At 45.2% G+C, this 21,361-nt stretch overlaps 1 protein-coding gene across 1 annotated transcript; it reads right to left on the bottom strand.

Annotated features, from left to right (window-relative positions):
* Positions 1 to 11,328: 11,328 nt before the first annotated feature.
* ZNF648 (zinc finger protein 648) lies at positions 11,329 to 19,201 on the bottom strand. The gene is given in 2 exon segments (XM_032291219.1): positions 11,329 to 14,805; positions 17,959 to 19,201. A coding segment is annotated over 1 exon segment (1,704 nt). The 5' UTR covers positions 14,744 to 14,805; positions 17,959 to 19,201; the 3' UTR covers positions 11,329 to 13,039.
* Between the last annotated feature and the right edge of the window lie 2,160 nt (positions 19,202 to 21,361).

Raw genomic sequence — 21,361 nt, 5'->3', positions numbered from 1 at the left:
CCATAGACTTCATAAACATGGTACACTTAGGTTTCATTAAATTTATTAAAAAATATTTTCTTTTTTCGATAACCTTAGCTTACCATATTTTTCTTTATAAACTTTAAAAAATAGACTCTTTTATAACTTTAAAACATAAATACACTGTACAGATATATAAAACGATTTTCCTTTTTTATATCCTTATTCTTATAAGCTTTTTTGCATCTTAATTTTTTAATTTTTAAACTTTTTTGTTGAAAACAGACACAGATGGGCCAGGCACAGTGGGTCACACGTGTAATCTCAGCACTTTGAGAAGTCGAGGTGGGTGGATCATCCGAGGTCGGGAGTTCGAGACCAGCCTGACCAACATGGAGAAATCCTGCCTCTACTAAAAAGTACAAAATTATCCAGGCATGGTGGTAAATGCCTGTAATCCCAGCTACTGGGTAGGCTGAAGCAGGGGAATCACTTGAACCTGGGAGGTGGAGGTTGTGGTGAGCCAAGATCGTGCCATTGCACTCCACCCTGGGCAACAAGAGCAAAATTCTGTCAAAACAACAACAACAACAACAACAACAGACAAACACACATTAGCCTAGGCTTACACAGAGTCAAGATCATCGGTGTCACTGTCTTTTACCTCCACATCTTGTCCCACTGGAAAGTCTTCAGGGGCAATAACACATCCGGAGCTGTCATATCCTACGATGACAATGCTATCTTCTAGAATACTTCCTGAAAAGCCTACCTGAGGCTATTCGACAATTAACTTACTTTTATAAGTAGAAGGAATGCACTGTAAAATAATGATAAAAAGTGTAATACAGTAAATATATAAACCAGTAACAATAATCACGTATTATCATTATACAGTAGTATGTACTGTACATAGTTATGGATGCTATCTTTTTATATGACTAGCAGCAGCAGGTTTGTTTACACCAGCATCACCACAAACATGTGAGTAATGCATTGTGCTACAATGTTACAATGGCTTTGTCACTAGCTAATAAGAATTTTTCAGCTCCATTATAATCTTATGGGAACAATGTCATACATGTGGTCCATCGATGATCAAAATGTCATTATGGGCACATGACTGTAAATCTACGTCTTGAGCACTGGCCTTTCTGACAGACTTTTTAGTTTTGAGGATTAAAACCTTGAGGCCATTTATTCATTGGATCATTCAGCAAATGATCAAATGGGTAATTTGTGGTACAATCTAAGCAAAAGAAAACCTGAAGATGTCCATTTCTTCAAGGAACCTCTAATCTGGAACAGCAATGAATTCTCTATGAAAAGGAGAATCACTCAAGGCAGAAAGGTAACAGCTATGGAAGTGGTGAAAATATGGAGGAGAGAGATATCTTTTATGGTCACTATTGACTTTGTTGAGGCCAGAAATACATCATCTTTACTCTTCCACCTTTCTCACCTACCCTGCTACCTCATCCAAAATTTGTTAATTCTATGTGCAAAACATCCTTTCAGGCTGGCCGCGGTGGCTCATGCCTGTAATCCCAGCGCTCTGGGAGGTCGAGGCGGGAGGATCACGAATTCAAGAGACAGAGACCATCCTGGCCAACATGGTGAAACTCCCGTCTCTACTAAAACTACAAAAAATAGCCGGGTGTGGTGGTTCGCGCCTTTAGTCCCAGCTACTCTGAAGGCTGAGGCAGGAGAATCGCTTGAACCCAGGTGGCGGAGGTTGCAGTGAGCCGAGACTGTGTCACTGCACTCCAGCCTGGCGACAGAGCGAGACTCCATCTCAAAAAACAAACAAAAAAACTTCCTAATCTACCCTCTCTTTCTTCGCCCTCACTGCCCCGTCCTAGTCTACACACTAACATCTGTCCTGTGGGTCCATGCCAGTCTTCTCATTTTCCTGCCTCTAGTCTGATCTTTTCCCAATGCTCTGCACTGAGTGACCTTTTGATCATGCCACCTTCCCGCTTCAAAAGCCTAAAGTGTGAACCTCTAGAGCCTTCTAGAATCTGTCCAGCTTTATTTCTTGCTGGACTACTCTATGCTCCAGCCGTATTGGTTAAAAAGTTGTTTAGGCCGGGCGCGGTGGCTCACGCCTGTAATCCCAGCACTTTGGGAGGCCGAGACGGGTGGATCACGAGGTCAAGAGATCGAGACCATCCTGGTCAACATGGTGAAACCCCGTCTCTACTAAAAAAAAAAATACAAAAAATCAGCTGGGCATGGTGGTGCATGCCTGTAATCCCAGCTACTCAGGAGGCCGAGGCAGGAGAATTGCCTGAACCCAGGAGGCGGAGGTTGCGGTGAGCCGAGATCGCGCCATTGCACTCCAGCCTGGGCAAAACAAGAGCGAAACTCCGTCTCAAAAAAAAAAAAAAAAAAAAAAGTTGTTTAGTTTCCGGAACCTATGGTGATCCTTTCGCCGAGGCCTTTCCTACTGCTATTTCCTCTGTCCCCGCCCCTGGGCACCCTCCTGCCTCTGGCAGAGCGAATTCCCTCCTTCCGGTCTCAGTTCCTCCAACAAACCCTAACCTAACCCGTCCAGTCAGGGCGCTTTCCTTACCTAACACCCACTCCCTCGTTTACTTCTCTCTGGCTGGACTGAAGTTGGGCAGAGAAGGGGCTAGTCCGCCTTCCCCTGTGCCCGGCCCTGCCGCCCGGCACTACAGGCACTCAGTGCACTCCGGCTGCGGGCACTGGCGGCTTCCTCTCCCGGAGCTCACTTTCCTCTGAGGCGGGCTGGAGGCGAAGCTGGACCGCTGAGTGTGTTTGCGGGGGCGGCGCGGAGGCGGGCTCAAGGCTGGGGCGGGGACATGGAGCAAAACCCAGAGGAAGACGCGAGGTTTGGTTGGCCAGGAGGCTTATCTGTCAGGACAGGGGGCGGGGCGGGGTGGCAGTACCTTTTCTCACAGCGAATGGGCGGGGCAGCGAAGAGAGCGAAGTAGCGCTGGCCTTGCTCCAGAACCCGGCAGCCGCCTGTGGGGCAGCCGCCGTCCGGTGGGAAGCCCGGAGGCCGGCGAGTGAAGGGGGCGGAGCTGGCAGAGGGCACCCCACGCCCGGGAGCCGCTGCGGCACCCGGAACGAGAAGCAGGCAGCACCCTCTGCCCGCTGGGTGGGTCAGGCGCCGCCCCCTTGTGGCCTCGGCCTGCTGGTAGCCCCTAGGAGCGCGCGGGAACCGGACGCCCAGCCGAGGAGGGAGGATCCAGGAGCTCCTTCCGGGCAGGATCCGGGGAGTCCGGGCCCACATTGTAAGGGGGCCTGTGCAGCTTCTACCTCCCGTTCTCTGACCTGTTGCTGCTTCAGGTACCTACAGGCAGGTACCCCATAGGCTGTTCCCTGGAAAGCAGAATTGGTGGTCAGTTCGGGGTATGAGGAAAGATCCATAAGCAGAGAGAATAAATCCTTTGCACTTACATTTTACTTCTCTTATTCCTCACCTCTACCACCTTCCCCCTTACCCCCAGATGGGGGGCAGGTGACATCATCTTATCCTTGATATATTCCGGTCACAGAAGCCCCTCAAACAACTTAGAAGCAGCCCCCGCATGTCACCAAATAATAGACCACAGCTGGCGTGTTAATGCCACCAGTTAGAGATGTGTAGTAATTTGTGATTTCCTGAGTAGTTCAAACTAGAGATTTCGAAATTATTACTAAATTTTAATATTAATCTAAATATTACTAATAAAGTTTATTATTATTACTAAATGCATAGTCTTTGGAGCAGAAGTTGTGCAAAAGGAAGATTTGGATAAATACCTGACAATTCACCCAGTATATTACTTTCTTTGAAGCAATTAAAGAGGTTTGTGTCTTGTCTTGAGTAATTAATTTACTTCGGTTGCTGTTTAAAATGCTTTTAAATTTTCAAAACACATCTGTGAGGAGAGGTCTCCACATCTTCAGTTGAAAACTGGAAGAAGCAAAGGAAGAGAGAGTTTATCTTTGAAAAAAGCACACCTAACTTTAATAATAATAAATAAAAAAGGCGGTGGATAGAAAGCCAACAGCTTTCTTCATAGGATTTGAAACCATAACTGAAGGTAAGGCCATCTGCCACACCCCCTTTGTCCACCTCTACAGTCACCTCTCGTTATTCAACTTTCCTTCTAGTCAGGTCAAATGAGTTTCTCCAGACTCATCTTGCTTTCTTATATCTCTTTGTACATAGCATTCCTTTACCTGCCTAATTCGTATTTTACCTTTGAAATTCAGCCAATGTATCAACTCTCCTAGAAAGTTCCAGTATCTTTCCTCGAAGTACAGATCTTTCCACTGTACTCCATCGAGTTCTGGGATGTTTCTTTTGGTGGCACTTTTTGGTGGCAACCCTGCGGCCCCCACCCTAACGCCATCTGCTGTACTTACTGTCAATAAGCTTGCTTTGGGCTTATGAGATCCAATAAATATGGATTCATCTCAAACTGTGTGTGTCTCACCTTATTCATTAGTTGACATTTATCAAATGCATATCCCAGGCACTGTTCTGAATATGTGAGGACAAGAGCTTCAAAATGCTAAAGGCTTACAATATCAGAGCAAGACGCTATTGGGAATGAGACAGACCAGCATGTTTCTAACAAGAGAAACCTGTGTATGTGATTGCAGAATTTTACAGGTGCTCTTGAAGTTTTTTCATGGGCCATATTCATATTCTGTGCTTTATTCAGCTTCATATTTTTTCTCTAGGAAGTTATCATCAAGAGTTTTGCAGGAGGACATTGTTACTTTTGCTGAAATTCTGTCAACAGAACTAAGGTTATATATTATCATGCCCCTTCTCTTTCCAATAACAAATGACCTTAAAAATAGCATGGCCTGAGATCTATGCCAAGAAAATATCCACATTATATTTGTAATTCACGCTGCTCTGAAGTTGAATTTGTGATTATTATATTGAGACTATATTAAAATAATTCCCTAGTTGCATTTATTATGCTCATGAGATTTGATGATTTACTATTAAACCTCTTAGAGTTAATATGTTTATTGCCCCAATCTTCTCTGAAGGAAACTTGGGAATTGTCTTTCTTATCCTTAATTAGGAAAATACAAAATGCTTTTCTGAGCACATGGGAATTGTTTTCCCTTGCTCAGTAAGACCGACTCACCAGGTTTATTAAACAAAACCCTCTGATAACAGATAAAATGTTTAACTTTACTATTAAAATTACATGTAAAGATAGTCTGTTAAATAGCAGATCAGCTTCAACCTTCTAGTTCCTCATTTTATACTTTTTAGGGAAGAAGGGTTTTTTTTTTCCTCTGGTTAAAAACATACTTTTAAAAAAGTAACAATTGCCAAGTTATAAGTGTATTAGTTTGCTAGGGCTATAAGAAAGTGCTATAAGCTAGGTGACTTAATAGAAATTTCGCCTCTCAGTTCTGGAGGCTAGAAGTCTGAGATAGGTGTCCTAAAAGTTGGTTCCTTTTGAGGGCTGTGAGGGTGAGTCTGTTCCAGGCCTCTCCCCTTGGCTTTATTAATGGGCATCTTCTCCTGATGTCTCTCCACATTGTATTCCTTCGATTCATGTCTTTCTCTGTGCCCAAATTTAGGCAATGGACTGAACGTGTTCACCCTAAAATGCACATGTTGAAGTCCTAATCCCAGTGGGATAATATTTGAAGATGGGGCCTGTGGGAGGCGATCAGGTTATAAGAGTGGAACCTCTTGATTGAAATTTAGCGCCTTTTACAAGAAGAAGTCCGAGAACTGCTAGCTCTCCTGCCACGTCGTGATGCAATTAGAAGTCAGCAGCAGTCTGCAGGCTGGAAGAGGACCTTCGCCAGACCCCAACTCTGCTGGTGCCCTGATCTTGGACTTCTAAACCTTCAGGATTTTGAGAAATAAATTTCTGTTGTTTATAAGCCACCCAGTTTAGGGTGCTTTGTTGGAACAGCCAACTGAATAAGACAACTTACATGAATAGACTTACGGTTCTGTGACTTGACTTTTTCACTCAACATTTTCTAAACCTGTACTTATAGCTCTGCTTCATCTTAACTGCTATTTAACATCCCATTATATTAATAAAACACAATTTATTTATGTATTCCTTTACTGAAGAATATTTAAAATGTTTCCAAAGTCTTGCCATTACAAATTACGCTGCAATTAATATTCTTACATATATATATAATCACCTCATGTACACTTAAATTTCTTAAGGGGAGTGGTCTCCTGCTTTGCTGATTGTGTTGCCTTATCAATAAGAAAGCTTAACTGCTTATCCTCAGTATGACTCTATTTATAAATTATATAAATGTCCTATTGTATTCACATGTAATATCCATTATAAAATGTAAATTTTTCCTTAAAAGATAAATACAAAGTTCTACTATTTTCTTCCAATATCCCGTTTGAATTGCTAAGGTATAAGGTATAGATATGTTGATCACTACTTATATGACTATCGTATCATCATCATACTATATTGATAGTATATCAATATAATATTAAATCATATTAGTCTCCAAGAATTCTATCATAATTTGCATTTCTCCACATCCTTACCAACACTTGATATAAATTTATACTTTTAACGTTTTATTTATTTTTTTTTTTTGAGATGGAGTCTCGCTCTGTCACCAGGCTGGAGTGCAATGGCGTGATCTTGGCTCACCGAAACCTCCACCTTCCTGGTTCAAGCGATTCTCCTGCCTCAGTAGCTGGGATTACAGGCGCACACCACCATGCCCAGCTAATTTTTTTTTGTATTTTTAGTAGAGATGGGGTTTCACCATGTGGGCCAGGATGGTCTAGATCTTTTGACCTTGTGATCCGCCCACCTCGGCCTCCCAAAGTGCTGGGATTACAGGCATGAGCCACCACACCTGGCCTAACATTTTATTTTGAAAAAAACTTCAAACTAGCAGAAAAGTTGTTAGAATAATACAATGACATCCTGTATAACCTTTACCTAGATTCACCAATTAATAACAGTTTGCTGCACTTGCCTTTTTTTTCTCTTTGTCTATTTTTGCAAAATAGGGATAATATTATATTTTCCTCAAAGGATTATGTTTTAGGCTCTGAAGAACTAGGAATTTCTCCTTTTTCTAGGGAAGACCATACATTAATTCACTTATCTCTGAAGTAAGCATTGAATATACCAAGAAAGAGAGTGACCAAAGGGGATTTGTACTTAGAATTCCTTATCTAAGGATAAGTGCTGATGTCCAGATATTATGCAGTGTTTCTACCCCCTTCTCAAAGGCTGCCTATTCCTGAGCCCTGGAGCTAGTAAGGCTCACTCGGCAATGAAACAGATTACAGAAGGGTATCTATACAACAGCTGAGTCTCATCCAGCCTAAGTGGCTGGCCATTGGAGGGAATGTGGCAAGAGGAAGCAGACATGTTTCCAACCTTTCCGGCAATTTACTTAGGGCAGAAATCAGGGCTCGTGGTGACATTGAGTGACTAGTCTCTTTCTTGTTAGGAGAAAGTTATTCCTTGTATTATTGTTTGTTTTCTATGGCAGCATTACAAATTACCAACCAAAATTCAACAGCTTAAAAAAAAAAAAAACAAGCATTTATTATTTTACACAGTTTCCAAGGATTGGTAATTTGGGAGCCACTTAGCTGCACAGTTCTGGCTGTTGGTCTTTCATGAGGTTCCAGTCAAGTAGCCTGCCAGGTCTCCAGTCATCTGAACTCTGACTGGAGCTAGGGGATCCACTTACAAGCTCACTGATGTGGCTGCTGGTGGAGTACCCCAGTTCCTTACCACAGGGCCACAAGGCTACTTAGGACATGGTGACACTCTGCCAAAGCAAGTGAATGAGAGAAAAAGAGAGAGAGAAACAAAGTATCTTATGGAAGCCACAGTACTTTTTATGACCTAGACTCCAAAGTCACACACCATCACTTCTGCTTTATTCTGTCCATTAGAACCGAGTCACTAAATCCAGCCCACACTAAAAGGGAAGGAAACTAGGTTCCAGTCTCGAAGAGAGGCGTGTCAAAGAATTTGTGAACATATTTTTAAAGCCACCACAATGACGATGGAAATTAAAACTGTAAGCAGGCATAACTTCTAAACCAAAAGGCAGGAAATTTGCTACATACTCTCCTTGTTGCAGAGAGACAGCCTGTTTTTAGAATGAACACGTAGACCTTACTGACTCTTGCTTAACAATAACGGACAATAGCCATGACCTATTAATCTTGACTGCATTCCTGGAAAGGAAAATTGCTGCAGACCCCATGTGGGAATATTTTTCAAGGACCTTTCATAACAGATTGTTGTAGGACTTGAGATAATGAACGTAGTGCCGATCCCTAAAATATGTTCACTAAATGGTAGCTATTTTTATCCCTTCACCAAGCCTCACTGGCTCCACCGCCGAAATCTGTGGCATCTCCTCATCTTATCTCTATCCCCACTTTTCCTTGACTCCATCTAAACTACCACAAGGAATCCCTGTTTCCCTCCTTGTTTTTGACCTCTTCTGTGTCTTGTTTTTAGCAAGAGGTGTTTTTCTTTAAATCTTAGTGATAACTTGTATTTTATAGCAGTTCTATTCATTTGCTGAACCAATCTACTGAGTTCCTGAGACTCCTAAACAGAGAAACTCTGAACCAATTTGACTGAAAGTCGTAGGGTAGGGGTGATTAAGGAGAAAAACGAGGAGGAGAGAGGGATAAAAAACATTTTCCAGGCAGTGGAAAAATTGTCCTGGCATGGTTTCCTGCAGAATGTAGAGAAGGAAATTGATGTTATAAATGAGCTTTCCTCTCAAACAGCTGCCCTCTTCTGGTCTGACGAAACATTGAGTCACTCCATCTTTGGCAATATGTTCATGGGTCACTGAGTTTATAGTTTGTATTCTAGTTCTGAGGCTAGCAATGACATCTGCTTGAGTGTTCTGGCAATTAAACTAATGCCTTACACAAAATTTTCTTTCAGGCAAGATTTTTTAAGGTCTAGTTGGAATTCCTGGGTGATCTATTGTGTTCATATCAGGTTAATATAGCTTTTTAATGTGCATGCACTTAGATTACTGAATGTATAAATGTTGAATGCCAAGATTAGTTGCTGGTGTATTTTTCTGTGTGAGGCTCAGGCAGAGAATGTTTCTTTAGTCAGTGATATGAAACGACAGTGGGCCTTCAAGGAAGTATTACTCCTTTAATTCCAATTTATTTTCCCTGGCCAGTTTATCGACAGTTTCCAAGCAATTAATGATTAAGAGCTGCCAACCCAGACTCTCCTAGATCCATTAAGTCATTCACAGGTCTTCGTCCCTAAGTCATACCATGATTTCTGTTGTGCTGTGTTTCGATTTTTATCATTGTTTGAATTTATTGTCATCCACTTTAAAAATGCACAGCATCAACAACTCCATTCCAAACAGAGGCAGTTGTCCCTGTTAAGAACAGTCTCTGGAGCAAGCACGTATAAATATCAAATCATTACTATGCCAGCCATTTTCTAGCTGTGATATCTTGGGCAGTTTAACTTATTTCTCCCTTGATTTCCTAATCTCTAAAAAAATGGGGATAAGTGTCACCGTAACTTTGCTTTGAAAATAATTAACATATATAAAACACTTAGAACAGTTCCTGGCACATACTGAACACAATATAAGTGTTGGCTATTATCATTATGATCTAAAGAATATGGGTCATGATCACTATAGACTCGTGAACCCATCAGGGGAATTTTTATTAAGTGGAAACTTACAAATGAACATTGGGTATATTCAAATAAATTTTGGCAACCTATACTGTGGAAACAGCATTAACCCAGAGAGAAACTTTAAATCTTTTTGTCACAAAGAAGGCCCTGCCCCTATTTTATTTCATTTATTTATTTTGAGACAGCATCTCACTCTGTCACCCAGGCTGAATTACAGTGACATGATCACAGCTTGCGGCTGCCACCTCTTGGGCTCAAGTAATCCCCTTGTCTCTGCTTCCCCAGTAGCTGGGACTATATGTGTGTGCCACCACACCTAGCTCATTTTTCTGTTGTTGTTTTTTGAGACGGAGTTTCGTACTTGTCACCCTGGCTGGAGTGCAGTGGTGCGGTCTTGGCTCACTGCAACCTCTGCCTACTGGGTTCAAGCCATTCTCTGGTATATTTACCCCAGGAGTTTGAGACAAGCCTGGGAAACTTATATTAATTTGAATATGCCCAGTAAAAAATGTTCATTTATAAGTTTCCACTTAATAAAAATTCCCCTGATGGGTTTAAGCAATTCTCCTGCCTCAGCCTCCTGAGTAGCTGGAATTACAGGTGCCCACCACCATGCTCAGCTAATTTTTGTAAATTTAGTAGAGACGAGGTTTCACCATGGTGGCCAGGCTGGTCTTGAATTTCTGACCTCAGGTGATCCACCCTCCTTGGCCTCCCAAAGTGCTGGGATTACAGGCATGAGCCACTGCACCCAGCCAACCTGGCTCATTTTTAAATTTTTTATAGAGATGGAGGTGTCACTATGCTGCCCAGGCTGGTCTCAAACTTCCAGGATCAAGCAATCCTCCCACCTCCACCTCCCAAAGCCCTGGGATTATAGGAATGAGCCACCACACCCAGCTTTACCCTGATTTTTAATTACATAATAGAGAAATAAGATCATCTGCTTTGACGTACAGTGGGTTCATAGAAAACCAGAAAGTAGCTCAGCATAATTTGGGACATGAATGTGAAACAGAATAACCTATCTTCAGGCATTGATTCTTCTCCAAAGATGTAATCCAATTGCCCCTACTTTGAATGAACAGACTCCACTGGGCAGAATTTGTCTCAAGCCACCTCACAGCTGGTTGGTTTCTCTTGTCTACTCCATGCACTGTTGCTTTCCACTTGTGTACCACTGTCTGGTCCAGTGATATGTGACTACTGGTTCCAATGGGATTTCTTTCTTCTCAAATACCTACTCAGCATGACCCTTGCAGTTGGTGTGAGAACTGCAGTTGGTGTGAAAATTGGGACAATTTTCCTTAAAATCTGACTTGTTTTGTGATAGGCCTGAAGGATTATCAACTTCTCTTTGACCTAGTCAGTACATTCTACCCCTTATATTCCAGAAACATAGTATATAGCACCAAAGATACCCAGCACAAGCAAATCCAGCTTTTCTGCCTATTAACAAGTACATTGACTTCTTCTCCAAAGTTATGCCCATGTGGAAGCCGTACATAGATACCACACTTCAGGCTTTATCAGTAGTCAAGGTTAGGGTTCAGCAAGTTACATGGTTAACAAACAGCCCAGGTGATTCCTATGCAACTAGGCTTTGGGGAACAACTCCTTAAAAATTACAAAACAAAACCAAATTTTTAAATTTGTAAAACCTATACTAATGACCATCTTCAAGAAAGGATACAATGAAATGGAATGATCCTTCAGTCTTCAAATATTTTATTGATTACCTAGCAAAAAATGTTAGCTTTTGCTCTCTTCATAGTCACAAGTTCATCTTTTGACTTTCCTACCCATTTACGGCTTTGCATTCAGCCAATGTTTCTGTCATATAGTAGGATCACTCTAAATTTTACCTACTATTACACTTCTATTTTGCCAATGCAGATGCAGAAGCTGAAGCTCAATGTCACATCAACAGTAAAGGATGGGGTGGACCCTTTTATTAAGGTTACCTTGATTGAACAAGGCACAAGAATATCTATCTCTCCGTCTGTCTTACTTCTCTTTGGTGCCCCTATATGTCATGAGAATGCTATTTAGAGGTCACATCCTAGGTCCAAATCAGGTAGAACCCAAGAGAAATTCAGATTTGGCATTCTTTGGTGGCAATTCTAGGAATATACTGAAGATACTCCCCCAAAAAAGGAGACTATGCTTTCTTGTGAATATCTCATTTAACTTCAGTAAGATGAGAAGTGCCATTTGCCTGCATGCACCAAGGACCTCTGTGAAGGTCATAGATTCCTCACAGTTGAGGTTCAGTGCTAAGAACTACTGACTTTATATAGATCACTATATGCATCAATACACTTTGAAGAATGGCTGTTAGTAATGCAAACAGAAATAACTTCATCAGATAACTGTGAGTCATGTAGGCCTTCATACCTGGTTTTAATATTCTGAAACACAGACAAGCCAATGGCACTTGGGCAAAGGGTGTTTTATTTACTTTAAATCAAGGCTAATAATTCAGACAAATTTAAATTGAATCAAAAGGTTTCATGAACCACGGTCAAGGCTTTGTGGAGAAATTCTACATGTCTCTCTGTAAATGAACCAATTACTTTGTAAATATCACATATAACTTAAGCCCTCAGAGTACAAACAGGAAAAGAGACAGCCAGAGAGAAGGCACATATGAATTTTGTGGATAAGATTCAGGTTCAATCTACTTACTAAATTCCACTATAAAGAGGAATGGACTTCTTTTTCAGATGCTAACGCTGTACTGAACTTCTAGAATAACTGGAATAGGACATCAACTACCTTCTCTAAGATGAAGGCCTTGTCTACTTCAAAGGCAAGGCCCATACAGATATACCCTAAGGTGAAGCCATGTCTGCAGTCAAGTGAAATGATGGGATGTTGGGCTGGGCTTGAGTCCGTCCCACAAAGGCTTTGTTGCTTTGGGGGAGTTCACCGTAGGGACCACTTCTGGGGATTCCTTTATTTACGTGAAAACCAAAAAGCACCTTTCTCTAAAAATTATCAGCCCCTCATGCCTTTTATTTGCAAACAGCTTTGAGGGTAGGACGGGTTAGTCTTTTTCCTCACCTTATGCCCGGAGCCCTGCACAGTCCCAAGCATGTAATTCTAGAAGCAGTTTCTGATTGATTGTGGTCCCCCAACCCAAGAAACTAAACCTTAATCAGCTCCCACTACTTTGTCCTTCCCTTTTCCAATTGCTTATGACCTCTGACACTCAGAACCACTGATGTGAAACCACACACCTGGGTGCTCTCTCGGTAGTGACTTTCTATTCGAAGGATCAAATACATAATCAAATGGACCGACCACTCAAGACCGGCGACCTACTGGGAGGCCTGGCTGACCGGTGTGGCTGGCTGGCAATATCATGTGAGTGGGTTCACCTGGGAAGGTTCCAAGTACTGAGGTCGATGGTGCTGTCTTCACTCGTCAGAGGAGGAAGGGATGGGCTCCTTCTTGCAGGTGCCATGCTTGGCTCGGTGTCGTTGGAGGTGATTGGACCGGGTGAAGGCCTGGCCGCAGTCCTCACACTGGTAGGGCCTCTCTCCGTTGTGCATCCGTGTGTGCTGGGCCAGCTCAGAGGCAATGCGGAAGGCCCTGCCGCACTCGGCACAGAGGAATCCCTTCTCCCCGGAGTGGATCTGTTGGTGCCGCTTCAGGGTGGAGGAGCGGGCAAAGGCCTGGCCACATTGCGTGCAAGCAAAGGGCCTCTCGCCGGTGTGGATGCGCTGGTGGCGCACGAGGCGCGAGGGCTGCGCGAAGGCCACGCCGCAGTCAGCGCACTTGAAGGGCCTCTGGCCCGTGTGCAGCGTCTGGTGCTCGGCCAGGTTGGAGGACTTGGTGAAGCACTTGCCGCAGGTGGGGCAGGGGAAGGGCCGCTCGCCCGAGTGCACGCGCTGGTGCTCCACCATGCGGCTGGCCACAGCGAACTCGCGGTCGCAGGCGGCGCAGCGGAAGGGCTTGGCGCCCAGGTGCGTGCGCTGGTGGCGCAGCAGCGACAGCGGCTTGTTGAAGGTCAGGCCGCACTCGGAGCAGGGGAAGGGCTTGTCGTTGCTGTGCATGTTGCGCTGGTGTTTGCGCAGGTCCGAGGAGCGCACGAAGGCCTTCCCGCAGTCTGGGCACGGGTAGGGTTTCTCGCCCGTGTGGGTGCGGATGTGCTTCCGGTGGTCGGAGGACCAGGTGTAGGCCTTGTCGCAGAAGGAGCACCGGTAGGGCCGCTCGCCCGTGTGCAGGCGCCGGTGCTGCTGGAGCGTGCCGCGGTGGGAGTAGGCCTTCCCGCACAGCTCGCACGCGTAGCGCTTGGCGTCACCGCGCGTCTCCGCGGGGCTCAGCGGCTTGCTGGGCTCCTGGAAGGCCCTCCCGCCCCGCAGGCGCCTGTAGGGACGCGCCTCGGCCTCTCCGCCCCCGCGCCCGCCCACCTGGTTCTGTACTTTCCTGCTGATTCGCCCTTTTGCTAGCACCGCGGCTGCCAAGCTGGCTGGGGTGGCCGACGCCTGGGCTGGTGTGGGTGTCTCTCGCTTGGGGAGGTCCCAGTTGCTCCCCAGCCTGGGAAAACACAAGAGAGAAGAGTTCTCTGCGGACGTGTCTACACTTTTGTGTGCACAGAGATACTTTCCATTGCTGGGGAAGCTGGATGGGACATCCAAGGCTGCGTCCTGGTTTGCCCTCAAGTCTCCATCATCACCCGCAGATAATCGGTCCCTAAGAGGTTGCAGCTGACCTAACAGCTTGTGTGTGAGACCACGGGGAAGGGTACCCAGAGCTGTGCTTGCTCCCGGGGAGCCTTGGGTCTCGCTGATCTTTGGCACATCTCTGCTCCAGCTGGCTCTCCCGGACATCTGCATTGGTCTCTGCCCCATGCCCCTTGCACTGAAGGAGTCAGAGAATTTCTCCTCTTCTTTGCCTAGCGGATGGGGCCATGGCAAGTCAGGATTGTCACATATTACTGGGGAGCTGCCCCTTAGACAGGCCACTATGTCAACAGTACCCTCTTTTTCTGACTCCCCACCACCTTCATCCTCACTCTCTAAGTTCATGCTCAGTATCTGGGGGTCATGAGCCTCCTCAGTCAAGCTGCTGAGAGGAGACGCCTCTTCCTACCTGTCCTGGGAGTCCACTTGTGCCATGATGTTCAGGTGCTTCTATTGCCTGCTCCTCTGAGGAAGAACCTTTGCTCAGCTCGGGATACCTGCAAGAAGGAAAGTGTGAAGAGAAAAGAAAATCACAAAGAATGTTCTTGATCGCTTTCATGCCCAGAGGGACTGAGGTTCTCACTACTGCTCTGTCTCCGATTGGCCTCCATGCGAGGCATATTTTTGAGTCTCACTGAGGACAGAGACCTAGCCTGCTGAAAATCCCAATCATCCTTATTCCCTCTGGAGAGCCCACTTGCTAGAAGAAGCCCCAGGAGACCATGCTGTCAGGAATAGCCAGAGTGGGACATTACTGGGTGCCAGCTGTGCCCTGTCCCTCCTGGAAGGCAGAACAGAGTATTTGGCCTATATGCCCTCCTCTCTATTCTAGTATCCACTTTTTGTAGGACTGTGAGTTGAGCAAAGCTGTTTTTGCAGAACTGGGAGGGGTTGGGATTCCCAGAATTCTTTGCAGCAGCCCAGTCATTGGCTCAAAGATACCCCCAGCCTTTTAACTGGGAGTAGGGGTGCAGGGAGACAGTTTTCTGCCTTATGCCTACAGATGCCGGTGCTCAACCCTCAACTGCTAACCAAATGTGCCCTTTGTGAGCATGGAGGACAACTCGATGACATGGTAGGAAGCAAGCGCTGGTCCTCCTAAGGCACTTACAGTGTCTGCAACTCAGGAAGCTGGAAACCAGGCTGGCTCTTGCTGTCCCTGCCAGGGGTGCAAGTCAGCCATCCCATGATGGTGTCAACTGGGGATCCCTCTCAGGCCCTGGGCCACCTCTTCCAAAGGCAAGGAGAATGAGGGTGAGTCAGGAAGGCACTAGGCATGTTCCCAAGAAGACTCCAGCTGCCCCTCACAGCTTAACCAGGCTTTCTCAGGCCCTTGAAACTTCTGAGGCACTTCTAACTGCCAGGGAGGCTACCCATAAGCACCCAGGGGGCAGAGGATGCCCACTGAGAGCTTGACCTGTCTTTGAAATTTTGCTTCATCATAAACATTCAGGAGAGTTTACATTCTATGTTGTGTTTGTTTTACAGAAAATAGTGTTTTTCAAGTTACCTTGGGTTTAAATGTTTAATCTTCCCCCAAGTGTGCCATATTGATCCCATGGCATGCCACACATGCCCACTGGAGTACACATCTCCCGACTCAAGAAGCATGGCTGTAGGATTTCAACTATAAGGCATGAGACATGGGAGCCATGTGGGTTTTATTTTCAAACTTATTTTATTTTAGCTTAAAGACACAGAGAAAGCCTGCTGGAGGACTGGTTAACAAGGATTGGGTGAGTGACATATTTTAAAGGAGTTAGTAGGCTGAGAGGCAGGATACTGAGGGTCTCTCCGGGGACTTTAGTCTGGAGAGAAATATCTGAGAGTCCCAGAGGGGGTATTATAACTCTCGTTTTTCTGGACACACGTTATGAGCCAGGTACTATGTTGAGTGGTTCACAAACATGATTTCATTTATTCCTCACAGCAAACCTTAAGATAGATGCTATTATTATATTATTCTTTCAATTTTACAGACCAGGAAAGTGAGCTTTTTTGAAGTTACTTACCTGCCCAAGGCCATGCAGCTCATAGACAGCAGCAGTGGGGTTTCTCTCTAATTTCAAGGCCATTATGTTAAGCCCCAAATTGTCCTCGCTTTCAGCTGTGGCCTCCAGACTGAGGCCTGCTCTCGGGCTGGGCTCTGCCCAAGAGCAGCTACAGCATCCTGGGGTGAAGAGCCGTGGCTTTCTACAGGTATCAAAGCCCCTTGTGTTTTCCAGGCCAAGGAACCTTGGCTGCAGGGCCTCACTGCTGGGCTCCTCCCTGCTCTCATTGACCCAGATTGCCCTCCACCAAAGAGAGAGGCCAGTGGCTGCCCATCAGAGCTGGAACCCGTGTTACAGAGGCTACTGCCTGGGGTGCTCATGAGTATTAGTCACTATTTACCTTCTGAAAGCTCCTTCTCTCTACCTCTGCCCACCTTTCACTGCCATCTCAGAAGGGATAAAAGGAATGATCTTTGTACTTGGCTGTTCCAGTTACCCTGTCCCTATCTCATCCAACTGTTCTTCCCCAGTGTCTGCCTGATCACAAGCCCAGTTACCCTGTGTGTATGGAGGGGAAGCAGTAGGGAGGAATCCTTACTTTCTGCTCTGGATACAGAAGCCGTGGATGGAGGGAGGACACATTGCAGTTGTGACTGGAGTTCAGCATCTCATGTCCCTTTGTGCCCCAAGCCCAGGGACCACTCCTCTTCCCTCACTGCTTCCCTCACCCATCACATGGCAGAAGGTAGCTGGCATGCCTTTTGACAGGAGCCCAGGTCGGACATGTGCTCAGCACAGTGGATCTTAGGGAGTGAATGTGTAGTTCACAGAGGGGACATACCACTAGCCAACTTCATAGAACTTAGCAGACCGGCAGGCTTGATCCAAGGATGTGCGTCCTCCATCAGGGACAGCAAAGGGATGCTGGATTTGTATGAAACGCATGTCTTAGGTCTCCTTCTTTCTCTATGATGGCATACTGCCTGTTTCTGTGGCACTGTTCACAGATCACTGACTTTACCCACTCCCCACCCCACCTCCAGTACAAATACCCTATTTTCCACAGCCTGTGTTTCATTGTCTTCCTCTGGGCCACAGGGGAGCCTCCTTAGGGTGGCACACAGCCTTCCACTAGCTAACCAATCCCTTCTCCAGAGCCTGCCAGGAGACTTTCTTTTAGCCATGTCCCCAGCGAATGTGTCCTGCTTTCTTTCTCCTGTTGATGCCTCAGGCGTGCTCTTGGCCACCAGGAAGACCGGGAGGCAGGCAGAGGCTCAGGGAGGGATTTTCTGGCAAAGTCTGCATAACTATACCTGGCCTGGAAGAGGAACACTGGTGCCATGGTATAGCTGGCCTCTCTGCTCTCTAGATGTGCTTGCCCCTGGAGGCTGTCAGAGCATAGTCCTTTGCTGGAACTTTCTCTGCACTTGCCAGGCAGCAATGGACCAAATGCAGCCTCCAACTCCCCGACCTCATACATCCATCAACACTCTGCAGAAGCCTACCCTGAGGGCTTGCTGCAACCCCGCTCAAACCCCTCTTCTTTCCTTCCACTTTGGACTACAGTCCATCCCAAGCAGCCGCCTCCTGCTTTCTCCTCTGCTCACAGCTCTCAGGCCTTGCTCTCCATTCCTGGCTCACACACAGACAGTTGCTTACCTGGGAAATGCAGACAGCAGTGTGGGCCCCCCTGCCCTGGCTTCTGTGACACGTGGGCTCTCAGCAACAGGAACCAGAGTTGAGTACAAATCAGCAGAGATGGTGTCTCTGTCTCTCACACTTTGTGTCCAGTCCAGCAGCTGCAGAGAGAGCCTCTGGAGGTGGGGCCAGTGTAATACACTCAACCTTCCTGCCTGCATCCAGAAAGCAGCTTGGGAAATAGAGTGGGGCTGCCCTCTCTCACTGCCTGAACCGATCCTCCAGCTCCCTCTGCTCCTGCCTCCCCTCCCTGCCAAAGCCAGTCTCCCTCCTTCCCTCCTCTAAGTCTTCCTGCAGATGGCCCTATGCCTCCCTGTTCACTTTCACTCCTTCCTTCCACAGAGCAGTCCATCCTTCACTTTACCCCTTGTATGCCCACGGGCCACATGTCACTTGTGAGCTTCCTGGACAGTACGGTTTTTCCTTCCTGGAAGGCAGAACAGAATATTTGGCCTGTATGCCCACCTCCCTATTTTGGTACCCATCTTTTGCAGGACGGTGAGTTGAGCAAAGCTCAGTTTTTGCAGAACTGTGAGGGGTTGGGATTCCCAGAATCCTTTGCAGCAGCCAGTCATTGGCTCAAAGATGCCCACAGCCTTTTAACTGGGAGTAGGGGTGCAGGGAGACAGTTTTCTACCTTACGCCTACAGATGCCAGGCCTGTCTGTGGTCTCTTTCCACTTTCAGCATTGGTTCCCATGCAGGTTCATTTTGAAGAGGATTGGCTCGGGGTAGAAGACTCAGTATGTTCAGAATTTTTACCCACTCAAGTCTAATGTGCATTTATAAGGAAGAACATTCAGGACATTAAAATAAGAGATGGAAGTGTGGTTCCTGTGATGTCACTAGGTGGTCACAAACTATACTGCTTGACAGCAGGATCTGGGTCTGGGATTGAATCTTACTACTCACTAGCTGTGTGATCTTGGGCAAGTTATTTAACCTCTATGTGCCTTAGTGTCTCATCCGCAAAACAGGGACCAGGATATTATTGCCATCGTGGAAGTCTGGGGAGGATTAACTGAGATAATGCATGTAAGGAACTTAGCTTAGTGTTTGGAACATAGCAAATACCCAGAAAAGTTAGCTACTGTTACTGTTGATGATGTTAGCTATTGTTACTGTTGATGAGGTTTTTTACATTTTAAGTTCTGGGGTACATGTGCAGGATGTGCAAGTTTGTTACACAGGTAAACGTGGGACACGGTGCTTTGCTGCACCTATCAACCCTTCCTTCACCTAGGTATTAAGCCCGCATACATTAGCTATTTTTCCTGATTCTCTCTCCGCCCCGTACTACCCCGACTGGCCCCAGTATGTGTTATTCCCCTCTCTGTGTCCATGTGTTCTCATTGTTCAGCTCCCACTTACAAGTGAGAAGACACAGTGTTTGGTTTTCTGTTCCTGTGCCAGTTTGCTGAGGCTAATGGCCTCCAGCTCCATCCCAGTCCCTGCAAAGGATATAATCTTGTTCCCTTTTATGGCTGCATGGTATTCCATGGTGTATATGTACCACATTTTCTTTATCCAGTCTATCATTGATGGGCATTTGGATTGATTTCAAGTCTACTATTGTGAATAGTGCTGCATTGAACATATGCATACATGTATCTTTATAACAGAATGATTTATATTCCTTTGGGTATATACCCAGTAATTGGATTCCTGGATCAAATGGTATTTCTGTTTCTAAATCTTTGAGGAATCACTACATTGAGAAATCACTTCCACAATGGTTGAACTGATTTACATTCCCACCAACAGGGTAAAAACATTCCTATTTCTTCACAACCTTGCCAGCATCTCTGTTTCTTGACTTTTTGATCGTCGCCATTCTGACTGGCATGAGATGGCATCTCATTGTGGTTTTGATGTGCATTTCTCTAATGATCAGTAATGTTGAACATCTTTCATGTTTGTTGGCTGCATGTATGTCCTCTTTTGAGAAGTGTCTGTTCATGTTCTTTGCCCACTTTTTAATGAGATTGTTTGTGGGTATTTTGTAAATTTGCTTAAGTTCCTTGTAGATTCTGGATATTAAACCTTTGTCAGATGGATAGATTAAAAAACATGTCTCCCATTCTATAGGTTGTCTGTTTACTCTGATAATAGTTTCTTTTGCTGTGCAGAAGCTCTTTAATTTGATCCCATTTGTCAATTTTTGCTTTTGTTGAAATTGCTTTTGGTGATTTCACCATAAAATCTTTGCCTGTGCCTATGTCCTGAATGGTATTGCCTAGATTTTCTTCTAGGGTTTTTATAGTTTTGGGTCTTACATTTAAGTCTTTAATCCATCTAGCATTAATTTTTGTGAAAGGTATAAGAAAGGCGTCCAGTTTCAATTTTCTGCATATGGCTAGCCAGTTCTCCTAGCACCGTTTATTAAATAGGGAATCCTTTCTTCATTGTTTTTGTCAGGTTTTTGGAAGATCAGATGGTTGTAGATGTGTGGTTTTATTTCTAAGTTCTCTATTCTGTTCCATTGGTCTATGTACCTGTTTTTGCACCAGCACCATGCTGTTTTGGTTACTGTAGCCTTATAGTATAGTTTGAAGTTCGGTAGTGTGATGCCTCCAGCTTTATTATTTTTGCTTAGGATTTTCTTGGATATACAAGCTCTTTTTTGGTTCTATATGAATTTTAAAATAGTTTCTAATTCTGTAAAGAATGTCAATGGTAGTTTAATGGGAATAGCATTGAATCTATAAATTGCTTTGGGCAGTATGGCCATTTTCACAATATTGATTCTTCCAATTTATTATTGATGATTTTGTTTTTAGAGAAGACATGGTTCCAGGGCTTCTTTTATATCCCTGTGGCCCTGTTCAAGCTGCATCTCTTCTGAACAGCAGTTTTCAGAGTGGGATCCAGAGAAGCAGGTTTCTCTATCCCCTTGGTATTTTTAAGGCATGGTTTCAGAGGAAAGAGGCAGGCAGCAAAGACATACCTCTAGTTCTTTGAGTTTGTATATCTGGAATAGGGTTCAAATCCTGATGTCCATAGAACCTCTGAAATAAAGTGCAGAACTTGGACATGTACTGTTCTCAAGAGGATCCTTAGCAGCCATCCATTTCCTGAGGGGGCCATATCCAAAAAATGTTGAGAACCATTGGCATTGGGGGAGGGCATGGGATGGGGAGAGAGGGTGAACACTTAAAATAGCTCCCATAGCCAAGTTATCAGTTAGTGCCGCCACCACCCCACATCCCAACATGGTTGATCAAAATACCCCAAGTGTCCATATAGAACAGGCACCGGGCTTCAGATAGCTTTGGCAAGAAAGAACCTAACTCCTCACTGACTGGTGAAGGAGGCTGTGGAGGCGAAAGCTGAAGCTGGGATGAATGTGTGTGTGTGTGTGCACG

The sequence above is a fragment of the Sapajus apella genome, unplaced genomic scaffold (assembly GCF_009761245.1).
Source record: "Sapajus apella isolate SASKATOON/1434 unplaced genomic scaffold, GSC_monkey_1.0 scaffold25, whole genome shotgun sequence".
Classification (NCBI taxonomy): domain Eukaryota; kingdom Metazoa; phylum Chordata; class Mammalia; order Primates; family Cebidae; genus Sapajus; species Sapajus apella.
Note: the sequence above shows the minus strand (reverse complement) of the source record. Positions and strands in the feature narration are given on the sequence as shown.